Genomic DNA, 21895 nt, shown 5'->3' on the forward strand with positions numbered 1-21895 from the left:
AGCGCAGTCGCCTCCGCGTCAGGAACAGAGAGCGCAGTCACCGCTGCGTCAGGAACAGAGAGTGCAGCTGTCACGTTGAGTAAGGGAGGTCTGGGTCCAGATGCAGGTAAGGTAAGTATAAATTTAATAAACACAAATAAACAAGACCAAAAGGCCAACACGGCACAAACGTGAGAAACAAGAACACAAAATGAACAAAACAGGGAACACGGCCTAAGGCCAGGAATCAGGAACACAAATCATACAGAAAAAAACAAAAGACAATGCAGCCATGAAACAGGAGTGAAAAGTGAGAGTTCTTATCCAGATGATTGTGAATAGATGTGAGTGTAATCAGTGCTAATGACAAGACAGATGTGAACGATCAGGGGAGTGCAGTGCAAGGGGAACAGCGACCTCAGGGGGCTGAGGGAATACAGTCCACAGTCATGACATACACAAGTTTGTATAGGTAATTATGTTGTAAATGCAATTGTCAAGCAGTTTGTGATGCATTTTGGAAACAGGAGATGAGCGCCTGATCTAATGTGCCACCTGGCCCGTTCTCGAAGACTTACTTTTAGTCATTATTTAGGTAGCACACATATTCTGAAAATGCCTTCAGCAGAAATCAAATAAACCATTTTAATCTAGATTAATCTAGATTTAAAAAAATTATCTATGCCCACCCCTAATATATATATATATATATATATATATATATATATATATATATTTTTTTTTTTAAAGACTTTTTTTAAGACAAAAATTAAAATTTCATGTGTATCTGCTTACTCCAAGGGCATCCAAGATGTAGGTAACTTTGTTTACTCAAGAACACAAACAACGATTTTTAATGAAAACCGGTGCAGTCTGTCAGCCAAATAATGTCAGTGGATGGGCACCAAACCTTTAAAAGTAAACAAAAACATGCACAGACAAATCCAAATTACACCCTGCGGCTCGTGACGATACATTAATGTCCTAAGACACAAAACTATCATTTTCTGTGAGAAACTGAACAGTATTTATATCATTTTTTTACCTTTGATACACAGCCACGTCCATCTGTCCTAATCACGAGCTCATCAGCCGGCTCGTGACATGTGAACGCGCTCGGGCATAGAATACACAAACACCGGAAGCGAGCTGTCGCTTGTATACAATACTCATTGTTTACACAGTGCACAGAGATTGTGGGTAAAGCGGCTATTCAAAATGGTAATTACTTGTGCTTATCCTGATTGATCAAACCAATTTAAAGCTAAAAGATTACGTTTGCTTGCGCAAACTCATCTGGGACTTTTCACTGATTTCCCCTTCTATGCCAGAGCGTGTTCACATGTAACGATCTGGATGATAAGCTCGTGCTCATAACAGATGGATGTGGCTGTGTATCAAAGGTAAAAAATGATATAAATACTGTTCAGTTTCTCGCAAAAAATGATCGTTTTGTGTATTAGGACATCAATGTATGGCCACGAGTCGCAGGGTGTAATTTGGATTTGACTGTGCATGTTTTTGATTACTTTTAAAGGTTTGGTGCCCATCCACTCACATTATTTGGCTGGCAGACTGTACTGGTTTTCGTAAAAAATCTTCATTTGTGTTTTTCTGAGGAAACAAAGTCACCTACATCTTGGATGCCCTGGGGGTAAGCAGATAAACATCAAATTTTCATTTTTGGGTGAACTATCCCTTTGAAAAGAAAAAGTGCAATGTACTGAAATGTAGTGAGCTTTTCTCCTCCATGAGAGAGTTAGAGAACAAATGACCAAAGTGATGCTGAGACTTTAGAACGTAAAAAGATCATTTAAGTATGAATTCAGAAGTAATCTCTGAAGTTGCGATAAAACCTATCAATGTGATCTTAAGTGAGTGTTTGTTTTGTTTGAATGTCGTTTTTCATAAGCAGATGGACTGATGAAAGTGACACACCTACTACAGGTGAGCAGCGAAGAGTATTAAAGGCAAGAATGGAACCAATTCATCTTATTCCTGCATGCAGACAGGTGAATCAAGTCAAAGAGGTACACTAAAACCGGAGCTACCTGTATTTGATTAATTTCATTTATCATATCAAGTTGAATTAACTGATATTAAAGTAAAATTTTCTTCTTTTCTGTATTATTTTTCTATTGTAATGATTTTCATTTTTAATGATTGTTTTGCTGATAACTTGCTTCGCTGCTCTTCTGTGTCCCGCTGTCCACAGTGCGGACACTTCAGTAGGTGAGTGTAACTGAAGTTTAACTAATTTACATTATAAACATATTGTTTAATTTTTGTAAAAATAATTTAACTGCCTTTAAAATAGGCACTAAAGGCTCTTGAAACTTTTTTTGATAGAAAATTCAACTGTTTCATTCATGTTTAATACATTTTACTCTAAACAGCATGGTGCTATCACAAGCCAACATGCAGTAAGTGTGATTTATTATATTACAAAATATTTCACATTTGCATAACACTTTATATATACATTTTTATATTACTATATTAAAACGACTAAAGTGATTTTTTTATCTCCTGATTTGTAATAGATTTTACTACCTGGCCCAAAATCGCCTCACATTATTGCAATGAATCCAGGCAATCTCCTATTAATATTGTGACTGCAAGTGTTCAAGGCAATTCTAACCTGACCTCATTTAACTTCACTGGTTTTGATGACAACTCCACCTTCTTGAGTATCACAAACACAGGCCACTCTGGTAAGGAGCACTGCACACTCTTAATTTGCTGATATAAAATGATTTAGCACATTTATTTGAAGTGAATTAGGAATACATGGTAACAAAAGGAGATGGTAACATGAGGAGTATCACAATACAAAGGTCCAGAGTTGATTATGAAAATATGAACTGGTGCAGAAATGTAGGTTACATACTGTTAGACAGATGATGGTTATTTGGTGACTTAAACTGGCAAAAGTTTAAAAGGCATTAGGGTACAAATCATTACAAATCAGTGTTCTCTACTATGATATAAAATTGCTTTAGACTTTTTTTCTAATATGCCACTGTCTTCACAGTTGTGGTCCATCTGGATGATGCAAAAATGACAGTGCAAGGAGGTGGTCTTCCAGGTCTATACATGTCTAAAGAATTTCATCTTCACTGGGGTAACGGCAGCTCCTCGCCTGGCTCTGAACACACCATAGATGGCAAACAATATCCAATGGAGGTATGATATGCATATAATCATAAAAGTTAATTTATGAGCATACGATCATTTATTCTTTCTGTCTAATTCTGTCTCATAGCTGCACATTGTAAACGTCCATTCAAAATACAACCGGAATGTGAGTGTTGCTCTAAATGCTACTGACAGCACAGGATTGGCTGTTCTTGGATTCTTCATTGAGGTGAGCATGACATTTATTATATCCAGAAAGAAACGCAAACCTTAAAGTCTATGCATCTGCATTGTGTGCATGCGTATTGAATGTGTATTTTCATTGAATCAATAGGGAACCAGTGAAGTGAACAAAACAAAAAGCTGGGACATTCTAACATCGTTTTTGACACACATTCGCAATTCAAGTGAGGAAATAGTTTTTGAGTTGGCAGTTCTGTGAGTGATTGCTTAAAGGAATGGTTCACTCAAAAAAGAACATTTGGTCATTTATTCACTCTCATATCATACCAAATCTGTATGACATTCTGCAGAACACAATTTTTTTTTTTGCTGTTTTGTCCATACAATGAAAATCAGAGGGGTCCAAAACAACATACTGTGTGTTCTATTGAAGAAAGTATGTCATGCAGGCACAAATAAGGCAAAGTAAACGATGACAGAATGTTCATTTTTGGGTAAACTTTAGCCTGAAACTATTTTGTCAGCTGAATGAAAGGCATTTTTGTGCACCTCATACAATAAGAAATAATACGCTTAATATGCATATTAGGAAAAGACTGAAGACAGTCAAGTAGTTTTTTTTTTTTTTTTTTTTGTATAATTAGGAAATACAAATGGAGACATCATGAATCAAATCTCTCTGGACAGTCTGCTTGAAGGTGTTGACCGGACTAAATATTACCGATACCAAGGTTCTCTAACTACACCCAGCTGTAATGAAGTTGTGATTTGGACTGTGTTTAAAGAGCCCATCAAAGTCAGTCATGAATTTGTAAGTCAAGAAAACTCTTAGGTACATAAAATCATACTTGTTCTTTATATTTTGAGCTGAAGTTACTAAGTTCAATGTATTTCTCCAAACAGATCAATCGCTTCAGCACAACCGTCCTTTTTAATGACACAAGCGCTTCAGTTCTGATCACCAACAACTTCAGAGGAGCTCAGCCATTGAATGGTCGAGTTGTGATGTCACAGGTCTCAAGGGCATCCATAGCATCTTCCACTTTATCTGTTATCATAGTACTTCTCTTGTCCAGTTTGTGTTGGCTGTAAAAATACATTGTATGCACATTTAAAGGGGTCACATGATGTTCCTAAAAAGAACATTATTTTGTGTATTTGGTGTAATGCAATGTGTTTATGCAGTTTGAGGTTAAAAAACATATTATTTTCCATGTACTCTACATTGTTGTTGCTCCTCTCTGCCCCGCCTTTCTGAAACGCCTCGATTTTTACAAATCTCGTTGTTAATAAAAAAAAAAGCGATGTGTTCGCTGATTGGCCAGCTATCCAGTATGTTGTGATTGGCCAAATACCTCAAGCGTGTTATCATGTTGTGATGCCATTTTTGTAGTGGAACGAGCATTCCAGGGCCCCAGTTTATGGCAAGGGCCCCTCCCTGACCACAATAGTGGACAAAGGTTTGCTACATTTTGATTGGATCTTGGTGGACTAACATAAGCAAACTGTCCAACACCATCAGATAAGGATGCCAGGACAACTGCCAGACACCCCTTAGAGGGCAAGAAGAGACCTTTGGTACAAAAAACTCGGGAAGGACGGAACTTCCTATTGGCCAAGACACAGTTTCTGCCCTTCACCCACCTTAAGACTGTTCACTAAGGTTTGGTCCTGTGATGGCCATAAAAATTCCTTAGGATCTCCAGACGCAGCACGCAGTGGGGGAAACAAAGAGAGATCACAAAGATCCATCCAAATCCATTCATAACTATGTTTTCAAACCTTGAACTGATGCGAACCATAACACACACATCTTATACTTATTCAGAGAAATAAGTAGTCTCACTGACAGCGATGTGTAGTGCAACATCTTACACAAACTCAGCTGTTAATGGACAAATGAATGCATGCATGACAGTTCAATCTTTTCCCATCATGTTTGGACTTAATGTGTTCATTACATGACCAAATGTTTTCTGATTGTGTTTTGGAAAATGAGAAATGCACCAGTAAAACATTATTGACACCTTTTTTAACTTTGTGTTTGGACTATGCAAATGACTTCCACAAGAGGAAAGAAGGGTGGGCTACCCCATGTCCCCCCCGCTCTGATGGAACCAGCCAATCACAGCATGGAAATGGAGAAGCACCAAGTTGCAATCTCCTCCTCATCGAAAAGTTATAAAGGTACCTCTCCAAAAGACACTCCTTGTTCTGAGTCTGAGGCCCGGCAGGGTAAGACGTTAACAGATCAAACTTCGTTCTGAGTCTGAGTCCCGTAGGGGAAGGGACACTAACAGAGCAACTAAGTTCTGAGTCTGAGTCCCGTAGGGGAAGGGACACTAACAGAGCAACTAAGTTCTGAGTCTGAGTCCCGTAGGGGAAGGGACACTAACAGAGCAACTAAGTTCTGAGTCTGAGTCCCGTAGGGGAAGGGACACTAACAGAGCAACTAAGTTCTGAGTCTGAGTCCCGTAGGGGAAGGGACACTAACAGAGCAACTAATTTCTGAGTCTGAGTCCCGTAGGGGAAGGGACACTAACAGAGCAACTAATTTCTGAGTCTGAGTCCCGTAGGGGAAGGGACACTAACAGAGCAACTAATTTCTGAGTCTGAGTCCCGTAGGGGAAGGGACACTAACAGAGCAACTAAGTTCTGAGTCTGAGGCCCAGCAGGGTGAGACACTAACAGAGCACTAACAAAGTACTGAGTCTGAGTCCCGTCGGGGAAAGACATAACAGTTACACCAGTACTGAGTCTGACCTGCAAGGGTGAGACAATAACAGACACAACCATTCTGAGCCTACTGTCCAGAGAGACAGAAACAGACGCTCCACGCTTCAAGTCTCCAGCTTTGAGGCAGCAGCAGATACGACCACGTTCTGTCTGTGAAGAAAGAGATATTTTCCACGTTCAGAGTCTTCGTCCAGCGAGGCAACAACAGATGCAGCACGTCCTAATTCTCCATCCGAGAGAGACAAAGCGGATTGAACAAGTTCTGAGTCTCTAGCCCAGAGAGGCAGTAGACCAACAGACATTTGCAACAAGGTTGAGCTCCAGCAAGCAAACCTTCACTTCAGGTACCTTTGCTTGCGTGTTCCAAGCTAAGGGCCTTCAGCACCTACACCAGGGCCACATCTGCGTGTTCCAGATCTTAGGACCCTTTGGTGCTCCAGGAGAACAGCATCCTACAGCGCTTCATGCTCAAGGCTGTCGAAACGGATTCCTGCTCCTTTTCCCACTGACTGCCCCCAGCACAACCAGTGGAAGAATTCACCGCTACCGGACTGCTCAATCAACCACAGAGAACGTAAATATCACTTCCAATCCTCTTCCAGAGACCTTGGCATTGTTGTGTACTATCAGTATATGATTGTTCTAATTTACATTAGATATTGTATAGCTGATTGCAGTTGATAACAAATAATAGCTCATTTATTTGTTTGATGCATAATAAGGTTCTTCACCTTATTTGTTTCAGAGTAGCAACAGTTTATCTTTCCATAAGATAACATAGCTATGACATAGCAACACCCAACTGAATCACATTTTATGCATCTTATGCACTTTATTCCTTTTGCATTTATTGTATTCATTTAATAGTTGATTACTCTTGTCTATCATTTGTTAATAAATTTATTTTATTACACTTGTGTCTTCCTTGTGTTGATAATACAGTGAGAGGTTCTACAAGCTAGATATCCCACCAATCTTTCTTATGTGATGTACTCATAACCGCACATTAAGTGACATGTGATCCAAGAATCATAACGTCATCGGTGATACGAGTACCCATCACTACACTATTTCGCCTTCCTAGTGGGCGAAAGCAGAACTCACTACATAATTGGCATCCCTGTGTGGGTCAAGTTAAAATGAGATGAGTCTCCTGTAAAATTCACTACATTTTCCAAGGCAACAAGACACAAAAATAAAACCCATTATAAACAAGGCAGTTTTTGCATACAGTGGGGACATAACTACCGATTATAATGACTCAAAAAATCTTTTTACGTGTTGCATTGCATCACACCGCGCCATATCAACATAACACCATGTCTACATTTGTGAATGCAGAACGAGAAACAACAAGCACTAATGTTACTCTACACTGCTCAAAATTCACATTAGAATAGTCAGTAGCAAATTATTCAAATGTGAAAACATACTTACAGGCCGTCAATCAGAAGCACAGACTGTCCTTGCAACGTGCTCTTCCGGGTTCAGGAAACAGTCCTCAGTGAAATGTGCAGCACCCACTCAAATATTTGCATTGTACTGTTCCGGAACAGTGTTGTAAATATAACTTAAACACTGATTTCAGTTGTGTCCCCATTTGGAAGGCTAAACAAAGTACTTTTGCTTTAGCAATGAAACACAGCGTGTCTCCACAACATGGTGAATGCAACAATACTACAGCCAGTTAAAGTTACGGCTTCTTTATTTCCATATACATATGTGCGGTGTTATGCAAATCTACCTACGGCATGACGTGAACAAGTGGTGGCGTTTAAACGAGCCGTTTTAGAAAGGTGTGGCTGAGTTTTAACTTGCATAATAAATATCTCTTTGAGACTTTAAGCTTTGCAACTTCAGATTGCTTTTCAACTACAGATCTTATCAATGCAGGAACACTCCAATTATAAAGTTAAACAAGAAACTGCAACATATTACTCCTTTAATAGCAACATAAGCTGGTTTAATTAATTCTTTGCTGTTTCGATTTCTATGCAGCGTTTCTCTGTTTCAGTGTTTCTCTATCCAGTAAAGATAACATGAGGCCTGTAGGATATAACAGTTGAAATCATATAGACTGCTAATGCTAATGTTCATTAGACTAAATGATTATTCAAGGGATTTGAATGTCTAATGTATTACATCTATAAGGGGCTTCAGTTGTTACATTAAATAAAAATAATAAATATTTGATTTTTAATAACAAAATGTTCCACATTGATTTGTGTCACTAAAGTGTGTGTGTTTTAATAAGACAGGGTTATTCTAGTTGTTAATTTAAATAATATAAACTTTAACTTGGAAAACATAAAATATTTTATATAAAAGTTTCTGAGGCAACTAGAGTTTTACTTCACTAAACTCTAACTATTTTTTTCTGAATGAAATAGTTAAAGTTTTTAGATCTGTACTTTTAGTCTTAAAGTTGTCATCTGAGTGTTCACAGGGAGATGAATTGGGTTTTAAATGAGGTTGTGTGTTTTAAATGTCATTGGTTGTCATTCTTAGTTTGAGTAATTTGAAGAAAAGATAAGATTTTTGAAGACAAGACTCTCAATTATTTAACAGATTTTTAAATGTTCATTTATTTAGTCTTTGCACCAACATGTGATAGTTTGTCTCATTCAAACACTTATGCATTACCTGATTTAATTAATGTTTGGAAATATATAGTAAGTGTTTTATTAATTGAATAAGTTATATGGTCTCTTTATGCTGTGAAATATTGGTTCATTAATTTTGTCTGAATACACAGGAGAGACTGAGTAACAGTGAATGGAGAAATTATGTTCGGATCACCTCAGTAATGTTGACATTTGAAAGTAAAATGAAAGTGCAAGTACACAACTGGTGGCCCATTCTTTAGAGAATGTCTTTTGACTGACAAGGAAACTGCTGTAGTCCCTAGGGGAATGGCAAGAATCCAACCAATAATGGTTGCATGACCAGTAAACTACCACAAATTTAAAAAAATTCAGAACAGGTCTTGCAGCGTATTCGTTTGATTTATGAATCAGGATGTCTATTTACAGGGATAGTTCACCCATAAAATAAATTTGATCATTAATTACTCACTCTCATGTCGTTCCAAACCAGTAAGACCTTTGTTGATCTTCAGAACACAAATTAAGATATTTTTGATGAACTCAGAGAGCTTTCTGACTCTGTGTGGACAGCAAGGGTCCTATCACAGTCAAGGCATAGAAACATAGTAAGTACATTGTTAAAATGCTCCATGTGACATCAGTGGTTCAAGCATAGTTTTTCATTGTGGTACTCTCCATAATGTTGCTAGGGTGACGTGGAGAGGAAGAATTGTTGAATAAAGTTACCATTTTTGTTTTCTTTCCGCACAAAATGAATTCTCGTAGCTTTGTAAAATTACGGTTGAACCACTGATGTCACATGGACTATTTTAATGACTATTTTACTGTCTTTCTAAGCCTTGAACATGTCAGTTGTGGTGTTGTCTACGAAGGGTCAGAAAGCTGCTATATGCTATGTGAATAAGTGCTATAAAATAATACAAAGTGCTAGTAGACATTAAAGGGGTCATTGGATGCCCATTTTCCACAAATTGATATGATTCTTTAGGGTGAGAATTCTATAACATACTTTGGTTAAAATATCTCAATGGTAGTGTAAAAAACCCTCATTTTACCCGGTCAAAATCAGCCCTTTTTAGAACAAGCTATCATGTTGCATGTTCCTTTAAATGCTAATGAGCTCTGCTCGCCCCGCCCCTCTCTGCAGTGGGATGATGAGCCATAATGTTTATTTCAGCTGCGTTTAGCCTTATTTAGCTGTGAAACTTGCTTACTAGTACATCATTAAGAAAAGGCCATTTGAAAAGATGCATGAAAAAACCCTTATACTAACTTCTGCTGTGGGTGAAGCTGCATCATGAAGGATTTGCACAAATACAGACGCATATGTAGATCGTGATCTGTGTTTTCCTTTCAAAAACTAAAGTAAAGTAATCCTCTGTGCCTTCAGTGGCTCAGATGTCGGGGAGTAAATGATGACTGCTGTGTTCATTATTACATCCAACAGCAGAACACCTCAATCACTCAATTGGAGACACTCTTGTCTTCCCCTGCACCTGAGTCGACACAATGGCGATCAGAGTTGAACTGTTTCGGCTCAGTGAGGGCGGGTCTAATGTAAGGCACTCATGTCAATCTACTATCGTGGGAATACCCTCTGTCGGTGTGCTGTCACACCGACAAGAAGCTGAGAATGACCCGATTTTAAAAAGGGGATATTACTTTTAAAGATTAATAAAAAATACCACTTGGTGGATTTTTATCATTGTAGGGTGGTTGTGTACACAAACTGCCAACACACATTAATGTTCAAGAAACATGTAAAAGCGAGTTTTGCATCTGGTGACCCTTAAAAAAACTAGGGTTGGCCTGTGGGCCTGGCATCTTTTCCAGCTCCACTTAATAGCAAGCTAAAAAACAGAAATTAAAATAGAGAGAGTGAAAGAAACACAAAGGCAACACATGAACATAATGATAATAAAATTAATTGCTGACTTAAGAGCCTTATAATGTCATTTTTGCTGCATAATATCTTGTATCCACCCAATAGTTCATGTTGTGGCCTCAACATCTGATTACATACCAATTAATTAAAGTTTTTTTCAGTCGCTTATAAGCGTTTGTCCAAACAGTTGTCACATTTTCAAAACTCTAAACACAATTAGCACAGCATCGGTCTTTTATGGCCATACCATTCACACATTTCATGTCGTTTTGTGCGAGTCTGTGTTAAAAGTTTAGAAAAAGTATCTGAAGTATGGGTAAGCGCTTGTTAGCGATTGAAAAAACTGTAATATGACATGGCCACAAAAAAACCCAGAAGCAAACCGGGCACAAGATCCTGATGCTGATTTCTGTCACAAGACCCTGACTTTCCACATTCTTCCAGTACTGTACGTGCTCCTGTAAAGAACACTGGAAGCGACTGATTTTAATGACTCACTTCTCTAACAGATCTTGAAAGTCTACATTCTTCCAATGCCTGATTTGTGCGCCTCTGCAAAATAAATCTAATAATTTATACTCCAAATCTTCTATGCTATGCAATCACTTTTTGAGAGTAACTTTTTGCCATAGAGCTGCATTGCTCTCTATGCAGGGTCAGAAAGCTCTCGTATTTAATCAGAAATACCTTTATTTATGTTAAAAAAAAATTTCTTACAGGTTTGGAACGATATGAGTGTGTAATTAATGAACTAACACTTTAAAATGGTTACATTTTTAAATTCTAACTATTTTAAAAGACTGTAATAGAGCACAACAAGCAGCGCACAATTATAGGACACAACATGTTTGATTTGTAAAAGACAAATGAGGGAAGAACAGGCACGTGCAGAGCGGGGGGGGGGGGGGGGGGTGGGGGAGGACAGGGGTTTTGGGATGGAGTGGCAGAGCACCTGCCTTTTTGGCTCCTAGTGGTCAAAGTGCCCTTTTTTTAAGATTTTTTTTTGTAAAATAATGTAAAAAATTAAATTTATAAAAAAATAACGAATTCCCGACAGCATGCTCAATCGAACAATTAGTACAATTTATTTATAATGTTTTAGCTGTAAATAGAATGACCCTCGTGATGACCTTTCACGTGAAGACCCCACCCGGAAGTTCAGGACGATCCGATCATGTTTATAACGCCAAGTATAGACACCGTTTGTGGCTGCTGGTAAATGGTGTTTTCACTAGATTTAACGTTTGTGGAGTGGACACCCGTTCCCCGCCTGTTCCCTGGAGAAACTCACCAGTGCCACTCCAGAACCAGAGCCCAGCCAGCCACCACCCCGACATGTGGGACACGAGCCCACCAATGATGGAGAGCCAAAGCCCACCGTGGCCATTGAGCCATCGCTCCTAGGAGCGACATAGCTGCGGATCGCCGCTGAGCCAGAGCTGCACAAGCCATCAGACCAGGTGCGAGAGCCAGCCACGATGCCTGCGACGGCTGCTGAGGGTGAGCTAAAATTGGACCAGGGACATCTAGCAATAGAACAGGACTTGATTGATTTCTCTGAGAATATAGTCATTAAACTTCCTGTGTACCCTGAACTGTCTGCCTGTGTGGATTTCCCACCCACCCCATGCTACTTCAGCCCTGCCACCGCTAATTCCTGTCAGCCCATCAGCTAACCCTCAGCCCACCATCTGTGTGGTGGGTTTGCCGCATGTCTGCCAGTCTCCATCGGTGTCATGGCTGGAAGATCCCTTGTCTTCGCCTCCAGCCTCAGAGTCCTGGAATCCGCCTCGGCCCTTCGAACCACCACATCCTGCTCCACCACCGTCCGTCTTCCTCCACCATGGCTCCTCCATCCGTCGGCTCCACCGTGGGTCTCCATCATGGCTGTGGTCTGGGTCTCACCTGGCTCCTCATGCTCCAGTTCCCTCCTGTCCCCTCCTTGACTTCTCCCCCATCATCACCTCCCTGGACTGTTCAGTTTCATCCTTGGCTCCTCCCTCCATCTGATTCACCCTGGAACCTGCTGATCATCCTCCTCCCAAGAGTCTGTCCTCAGCCGAAATCCCCCTCCTGAACCTGTGTTTAGTGTTTTTCTTTTTGTCTGCACGAGGATGCCTACCAGGAGGGGGGTGTAATGTCACACCCTTGGACTATTTGTTTTGGTGTTTCCCTGCCGTTGGAATGTACGATTTAGTTTTTCCCTTTGTCTCCCCCTGTTGTTTGGTTTCTCCCAAGCCCATATAATAGGTGCGTTCGACTTCATGCGGCGCTGCGTAGACCGATCGGTGGCTGACTTGAAGTAGTGCATGTCGGTTAGAAATTTTGTCCGACTTGAACCGGCGCCGACGCCACATGACGTTCACGTGTGGCATCTAAATAACGCAAGAGCGTTTCGAGAACAGTCGGCTTGATCAGCCAGCGCAGCATTTCAGAAGGGACTGCACCAGGCTGTGATGACGTCACAGCTTCTCATGATTGACCACATTCACCACATGACGATGATCACGTGTGTTTCGTGCATAACAAATCAATTTGCATGCCATTTCGTAAATAGTTTACGATCTTTTGACTGCAGTACATTTTTCCCCTTAAATTCTTTATATTGGATTTGTGTATAAGTTTTTTATTGTACTTTTTTCATACAGACCACTTATAGTTTTCAGCTGCATATTTAACTAACATTTTTATTGAATAACTAAAATGTCACAGACATTTAATGTAATGTGGTCAACATTGATTGATGCTGAAATCTGTAATTGCTGCTTCACTTGGATGTGCTGCATTTCTTCCAACAAAAAAGGTATTTCTATAGCTTCCAGTTCATCTGCAATAAAGTAGGCAAACGCCACGTGATCTGCCATGTTTGAGGAAGCAACGAGATCCCCAGCTTGTCCGACTTGAAGCCTCCGTTTTCAGCTCCTCCCCGACTGCTTTCGGCTAATCTCGCCGATCGGTCTGCGCAGCGCAGCATGAACTCGAACACACCTTTTGTCTTCCTCCTCGTTAGTGTGATTCACTCCACCTGTCTTTGTAATTATCTCCACTACATAAGTTTGGTTGATTTCTCTGCCCCCTTGTTCAGCCTTAATGTTACCATCTGTGTCCTTGCGTTCTACAGCCTTTCCTGTGTGTTTATATCCTGCCAGTGGACTTATTAAAGACCTTTTTTATGTTCTCCTTTGTGTTGCCTGTTCCTGTATGCACTGTGACAATTAGCACGTGTAATTGCACTGATCCTAAACAACTATATTACAGAAAACATAACAAATGCAAGTTACACTATATTTTTTAAAGATAATTCTAATGACCTTACAAAAATTGACTTTCATTATATGAACAAAAATTGATGAAACATTTTACGCAAGATCTTTCTTTTTTTTTCTGGTTAGAAACAACATAAAGGGGAGTAAATGTTCAAGTTTGAGTCAACTACTGTATGTTATTAAGAAAACATAGTATACATTAGTGCTGTTATTAGTACATTAAACATGGCCTTGTCTACTTTCGTCTGTCCTATATGAAAAGGCAAAATTTTATATTAAATGAAGTATAAAAATAAAACGCCACAAAAAGATGGCTTTTTTGTTTAAAATAAGGATTCATCTTATATAAGTGCATTTCTATTGCTAAATATAATTATATAATACTTGGTTAATTTAATTAAATAATTCAAACTTTAATTTTCACTTTCATTGTCTGTATGCCATTCATTTCTTTTAGTTTGAGTCAGAGCAGCTCTCACACACAGTTTTACACACACACACACACACACACACACACACACACACACACACACACACACACACACACACACACACACACACACACACCCTACACCTAAACCTAGCCCTCACAGGAGATTGTGCACACTTTAAGTTCCTCAATAAAAAATCATTGTGCATGATTTACAGTATAAGCCTGTTTCCTCATGGGGACATGAGAAATGTCCCCACAAGGTCAAAATCTACTGGTATTCCTATCCTTGTGGGGACATTTGGTCCCAACAACGTGATGAATACCAGGTACACACACGAACACACATAGAATGCTAAACACCCTTTCTTATCTCTTCATCTCAGTGCTTTCTGCTGATTTCTGCCCATGGGAAACATTCTGAATTGTTTTCAAGTTCTGTGCACACAAACAAATAATTGCTGCAGCAGAAGATGATTTCTTCAGTTAAGTTTTGCATTAGGTTAATGTCACATGTTAACTAGCCTTTCCAGATGACAAAATATTTTTAAAGCTGTACCTTCAAGGTGTGTCTAGATAAACACTTATCATTCCAGCTCTAATGACACTGAAGAAATGACAGAAGCCGAACACTCAGAAATACTAGAGCAATCTATGTAGTCTTAATGTTTATGAAACCTTTCATTAAGTACATACCTGCACGTAGTCAAGTCGTTAGCAATGATTCAATCTGAAGAGGTCCTGAACATGATTATTGTGGTTAACTAAAACGGAATCTAAAAATTTGTCCTTCAAGATTTTTGGGTAGACAGCAGAATTCATGGTTCCATTTATCACAGCAAGTCTTCCAGGTCCAGAAGCAGCAAAACAGCCCCAGACCATCACACTACCACCACCAGATTTTACTGTTGGTATAATGTTCTTTTTCTGAAATGCTGTTACTTTTACGCCAGATGTAATGGGACACACACATTCCAAATAGTTCAACTTTTGTCTCGTCAGTCCACAGAGTATTTTCCCAAAAGTCTTTTAAATCTTCAAGATGCGTTCTGGCAAAACTGAGACAAGTCTTTATGTTCTTTTTGCTCAGCAGTGGTTTTCGTCCTGGAACTCTGCAATCAAGGCAATTTTTACCCAGTCTCTTTCTTATGGAGGAGTCATGAACACTGACCTTTACTGAAGCAAGAGATGCCTCCAGTTCTGTCACGCGTATACGTCACTCATTGTTTTCACAGAGAAATTATGGGTACAACAGCTACTCAAAATAGTAATTACTTGTGCTTATCCTGATTGTTGCAACCGATTAATAACTAAAAGATTGACTTTTCACAGACTTCCAACTTTTGTGCCTGATCGACTGAAATTGTGGTTGCTTCGTCACACGCCGGCTGTTGTGAACGCGCTCAGGACAGTTGGACATTGCAGTAGATCAGAGGTAAAAAATGATATAAATACTGTTCAGTTTCTGACACAGACTGATTGTTTTGTGTGTTAAACCCTCAGTGGTATCATCATGAGCTGCAGGGTTTAATTTTGTTTTGTCTGTGTATTATTTTTTTTACTCTTAAAGCTGTGGGTTCCATTGACTACCATTATATGACTGATAGACTGCAACAGCTTGAGCTAAAAATCATTTTTTGTGTTCTACTGAAGAAACAAAGTCACCTACATCTTGGCCCTGGGGGTAAGCAGATTTCATTTTTTGGTGAACTATCCATTTAAAGTGTAATTTCTTCTACATGTACATTGTAACCAACAATTTTACCCCAGTATACATAATTTGAAATGTGATGTAATGTGAAAAATATGTTGGATATGTCAAGAAAATGACAGAAAATGAAGTGATGTATGTATGTTTAGAGCTGGACATTAAAGTAAAAAGACTGGCAAAATAATTTCTTCACAGGGCCAAAAATGCCCATATGTTTTGGAAAAGCAGAGCAGGTGTATATGAGGTGTCATTGTTTGGGGGTACAGTTAAGCTGCAGCATTTGTGTCTGTTAAAAGCACTCATACACTGCTCTCATCCTTACTGCTTTATATGTCAGGATGATGTCAAGCAGCAAACTACAAAGTGTCATATCCATCTACACTTTTAATATTCATATGAGAGATGTGTTTGATGGTAGCAAGAACAGAAAAGGTATGACAATATAAAGTGGGGAGGGGATTTGTATCCTGTGAAATTTAGTGGACCCACTGGAGTCACAGCATACTTTCCTTTTTTAGAAATGTGAGTAACATTGGGGAGGTGCAGCAAAATTAGAGAGGTAGAGCTGGGTATATAACTTTTAGGGCTCTGATCCATACCAATCAACAGCAGTCAAAGTTTAATTTTTGTCCATTCACTTGTTGAGATTACACCACCATGGCTTCACAAAAAACAGTGTCCAAAAAAGAAGGAAAGTCAAAGGAAGAACCAGCTCCCGGAGCAGCAGAACCAACAACACCAGCACTGGAAAAGGCTGCTTCTGCCCCTACTACAACACCAGAGTCAGCTACAAAACCTCCTGAAAAAGCCAGCCCTGCACCTGGACCAGCCCCAGTGGCAGCAGCCCCAGAACCAGCTTCTCCACCAAATCCAGCTTTTAAATATGATTCTGCTGCTGCAGTAAGTCTCTGTGTTATGTTATGGTATTTCATTTTGTTGGGCCCACAATAGTGTTTGATGTCTACAGTTGAAGTCAAAAGTTTACATACATTGAATCTGCAAAATGTTTGACCAAAATTTTCTTCTGACCTGAATAGGATATTTCACATAAAAAAAACATTTACATATAGTCCACAAGAGAAAATAATAGTTGAATTTATTAAAATGATCCTGTTCAAAAGTTTTCATACACTTAATTCTTAATGCTGTGTTGTTACCTGAATGATCCACAGCTGTGTTTTTGTTTAGTGATAGTTGTTAATGAGTCCCTTGTTTGTCCTGAACAGTTAAATTGCCTGCTGTTCTTCAGAAAAATCCTTCAGGTCCCACACATTCTTTGGTTTTTCAGCATTTTTGTGTATTTTAACCCTTTCCAACAATGACTGTATGACTTTGAGATCCATCTTTTCAGACTGAGGACAACTGAGAGACTCATATGCAATAAGATACAGAAGGTTCAAACACTTATTAATACTTTAGAAGGAAAAAATATGCATTTAATGATGCTTTTAAATGGAATGAGGATGTGTGCATTTTTCTAATTTTGCCTTAATATATATTTTTTCGTTTAGTACTGCCCTCCAGAGGCAAGAAAATACATGTACACTGTTCCCTAGTAGACAAAATAACTTAAATTTACCTTGATCTTCAAATTCAAAAAGTTTGAATTTGAAGTCACCCCCCTGCTCTTAATGCATCGTTTTTCTTCTGAAGCATCAGTGAGTGTTTTAACCTTCTATAATAGCTGCTTATGAGTCCCTCAGTTGTCCTCAGTGTGAACAGATGGATCTCAAAATTATACATTCATTGCTTTAAGGGATTCAAAAAAAAAATGAAATTTCTGTAATCTTTTCTCACCCTCATGTTGTTGCAACCCCATTCATTTTCTGAACACAAATTAAGATATTTTTGATGACATCCAAGCTCCTTCTCTTGGATTTAATCAAAAATATCTTTATTTGTGCTCAGAAGATGAATTACAGGTTTAGAATGGCATGAGGAAGATGACAGAATTTTCACCTTATTAAATCACTATTTAGGTTAGTGCCAAATGATCTTTAAAAAGGTGGAATCAATTAAATATCCAGAAAAAAATATCTTGGAAAAAAGTCTAATAACCAAAATGGTGCAGACACAGCACAAATCCTCATTGCAAATGGAAATATTTAATATTAATGTGTGTATTTAGTTAATCCCATGTTTTCACTGCTGGATCATTTCTAGATAAAACACACATTTTTCTAAGCAGCTGTGTAATAGCCTAGACATTTACTATACAATATACACTGCTTCATGGTCGGATTCCAGTAGATGTTCTTTATATGGATCTACACACACCTGTTACTAAGCTGTGAGGTCATTCCACACACCACTGTATTCATACACTTCCTAAGTTAGACTCCCCAGAGAGATGGATACGGATGATATGATCTCATAAACAGACTGTGTACTTTGAGCAGAGATTATTCATGGTGCCAGGAAAAATGATGGTAGAACAACTGCCAGGCTGGTATTTAACACATGACGCTAACATCTGTGCAGTAGTTCAAGGTAGTAGATGATGAATGATCAAAAATGCAAGAATGTATTTCAAGTGCAAGTTTGTTCTATATGACTATGATTTTGCTGATGACTATATTGGTGCAAATTCCAACCTAAAAAATTATCTTATTCTGGTTTCAGGGTAATTTCAGTGCTGAACAGCTTGAAGGTAAGGAACAGTCTTAAAAGGTCATCTGATCAACTTAGCTGAAAATGAACTAACTTTTAATGTTATTTCGCATTTATACAGAGTTCAAAGAAGCTTTCCTGTTGTTTGCCATGGGGGCTCCCTCAGGGGAGACGAAGATTTCACTAGCTCAGTGTGGAGATGTGATGAGAGCTTTAGGTCAAAACCCAACCAATGCTGAAGTGCTCAATGTTATTGGGAAACCAAAGCCTGAAGGTAGACTCACAATTGGTAAAAAAAAAAAAACAGCATGACTTTCAGTTTGTGTCCCAAACAAAGGAGACACTAAAAATGTAACATGGTTGTGAACTAGTGTCTATAAAATGAGTCAAGCTTTTGCTTTCATGCGTCCCATGGGATGCTTCAGGAGCAAACCAAGGGAAAGACTTAACACATATGTGACAGAGATTACTGAGGTGTTGATTGTCACAAATGTCAAATATGTCAATCGCAGTTCTATTTCTCTGTGACATTTGCAAGTCATTCTCTGAACACTGAGATCCAGTTAATCCTCGTCATAATGGATCACTAAGTCAAAGTGTCATTCCAACCAGAGGAATGTGTTAGGACACCTCAACACAACATAGTACAACCAAAAACAATCCTCATGTTGTTCCAAACCTCTATGACTTTATTTCTTCTGTTTAAAGATTATTTTGGGAAAAAGTCTAAGGCCCTGTTCAAATAAACTCAATAGAAGCCATGTGGCTTTATAATTTTTGGGTGAACTATCCCTCTAAAGAATATTTATGTCAGAAAATTCAAGAATTTACTAATTGCTGTATTTTAATTGTGTCATTCAGAGATGGAATCCAAGCTGATCGACTTTGAGACTTTCCTGCCTATGTTTCAACAACTTTCAAAGTCTACTGAGAGGGGCACGTTTGAGGATTTTGTGGAAGGCCTTCGGGTCTTTGACAAGGAAGGCAATGGAACAGTCATGGGGGCTGAACTCCGCCATGTGCTTGCTACTTTGGGTATGGAAATATAGAGGGGATATGTGCCAAATCCAAAAACACTGTATGTTTGACCATTGTTTCTGGTCAAATGTTAAAGAATTAGTTCATTTCCAAAATAAAAAATTCCTCATAATTCACTCACCCCCATGTCATCCAAGATGTTTGTGTCTTTCTTCCTTCAGTTGAAAAGAAAATTAATGCTTTTGAGGAAAACATTCTAGAATTTTTCTCCATAAAGAGGACGGATTAAAGGTCCAAATTGCAGCTTTAATGGGCTCTACACAAACCCAGTCTTATCTCGTAAAATGAGCAGTCTTTTTTTAAAATAAAGATTTATATACTTTTTAACCACAAATACTTGTCTTGTACTAGCTCAGAAGCTCAGAAAAATGGTTAGTTTTTCATCTGTGTTCTTTGGTTCAAAAAGGTAGGGCAAGGTGAAAAACTCCATCGAATTTTCTCCTCCAACTTCAATATCATCCAACAAAGTTGTTTTACCTTTTTTTTGTAAAGGGCGTTTGACTTTCTTTGCACCTTTGCTTTGTAAACACCGGGTCGGTACTTCTGCCTACGTCACGTGTGACTCTTCCAATGTGACTACTTAATGCATGAAGTTGGGGATGAGCATTTGAGGTTAGAAAGTATATACATTTTTATTATCTTTTAGAAAATTAACAATTGTTTTGCTAGATAAGACCCTTATTCTTTGACTTAGATCATGTAGAGCCCTTTAAAGCTGCATTGAAACTGCAATTTGGACCTTCAACCCGTCATTCCCCATTGACGTCCACTATACGGAGAAAAATCCTGGAACATTTTCCTCAAAAACCTTAATTTCTTTTCAACTGAAGAAAGAAAGACCTGGATGCACATCTTGGATGTCATAGGGGTGAGTAAATTATCAGGACATTTTTATTCTGGAAGTCAACTAATCCTTTAAGAAGATTGATACCTTCATCTTGTAAAATAAATAAATAAAGTTGATTTTTCATTTTACACATTGGCTAACTTTTAGGTGAGAGATTGTCTGAGGGTGAAGTGGATCAGTTGCTGGCAGGACAGGAGGACACAAATGGTTGTATTAACTATGAAGGTAAGAACAGTTACTCAAGACTTCTCTCAACTAGCAAAATTGATGACATGAAGTTTCTCATTGAAATTAATCTTGATGTTCTTTATATTCAAGCTTTTATAAAACATGTCATGGCTGGCTGAGTGATCTTGTCTGGTAAGTTGATATAAACCAGGGCTTCCCAAACTTTTTTGGCCAGTCAAATGCCTATTAGTGACCCTGGACCACAAAACCAGTTATAAGTAGCATGGATATATTTGTAGCAATAGCCAAAAAATACATTGTATGGGTCAGAAAAATTGTAGATTTTTCTTTTATGCCAAAAATCATTAGGATATTACAGATCACGTTCCACGAATATATTTTGCAATTAGTATATAAAAGCTTAATTTCTCATTAGTAATATGCATTGCTTAGAACTTCATTTGCACAATTTTAAAGGCAAATTATATATATATATATATATATATATATATATTTTTTTTTTTTTTTTTTTTTTTTTTTGCACCGGATTACACACTTTTTTAGTTGTATCTCAGCCAAATAAAATCATATTCTAACAAACCATACATCAGCTTTCAGATAAATCTCAATTTGAAAAAAATGACTCTTATGACTGGTTTTGTGATCCAGGTCACATTATTTGTTAGTAACATTAACAAAAATGTAGAAATCATTAAGCTGATTAACTGATTTTGGTTCAGTTCTGATATTAATTATAAACATTTCATTTCACCAGTTCATGACTTCATGAATTCTTCCATGACCATAAACCCCTGTTGGAATGTCCTGATATGAAATATATGTTTTAATGTTTTACTTTATTTTACATTGTATCTTTTCTGTTGGTCTAGGTACAGTAGCAGCCGCATATGCATGTCAGCAGTGGTTAGCTGAAGGTCATGTGTGAGAGTTCATCAATGAAATATTTTTTTTTTAAATATTATATAACTGATTAAAATCTATCTGTTCTTCAACTTCCACTTTGAAGCTGTTTTATATTAAGCAAATTATCAGTGCTACACAACGAGGCGAGATGCAAGTCAGGATGCAGTAGTCTGCTGAAAACTTCAGCCTGTCTCAAGAGAGAATCAACACAGCTGTCAGCGGATAAAACTTTGGCTTTGGTTGGGATAGTGCACTTGAGTTTGCTCTAATCCTCAAATGTCAGGAACTTCTACCAGGCACATATGATAAACCCAGACCCTTTGTCATTGGACTTCTCTCAAAGGACTTTACTAAGAAAAACCTTGTGCTGTGGT

At 38.3% G+C, this 21895-nt stretch overlaps 2 protein-coding genes across 2 annotated transcripts; both read left to right on the top strand.

Moving 5' to 3' along the window:
* The first annotated feature begins 1970 nt into the window (after positions 1–1970).
* On the top strand, positions 1971–4682 carry LOC141298079 (carbonic anhydrase 4-like). Its single transcript, XM_073828588.1, has 9 exons — positions 1971–2009; positions 2139–2211; positions 2376–2402; positions 2523–2693; positions 3014–3165; positions 3245–3346; positions 3452–3524; positions 3945–4111; positions 4204–4682. Exons 2-9 carry the CDS (start codon positions 2139–2141, stop codon positions 4390–4392), a joined length of 954 nt encoding a protein of 317 aa, XP_073684689.1. The 5' UTR covers positions 1971–2009; the 3' UTR covers positions 4393–4682.
* An 11881-nt stretch (positions 4683–16563) lies between these two features.
* LOC141297402 (myosin light chain 3, skeletal muscle isoform-like) lies at positions 16564–20792 on the top strand. The gene is made up of 6 exons (XM_073827842.1): positions 16564–16834; positions 18557–18584; positions 18666–18818; positions 19406–19579; positions 20577–20654; positions 20748–20792. Exons 1-6 carry the CDS (start codon positions 16592–16594, stop codon positions 20774–20776), a joined length of 705 nt encoding a protein of 234 aa, XP_073683943.1. The 5' UTR covers positions 16564–16591; the 3' UTR covers positions 20777–20792.
* Positions 20793–21895: the final 1103 nt, after the last annotated feature.

Source organism: Garra rufa, chromosome 22 (genome assembly GCF_049309525.1).
Source record: "Garra rufa chromosome 22, GarRuf1.0, whole genome shotgun sequence".
Taxonomy (NCBI): domain Eukaryota; kingdom Metazoa; phylum Chordata; class Actinopteri; order Cypriniformes; family Cyprinidae; genus Garra; species Garra rufa.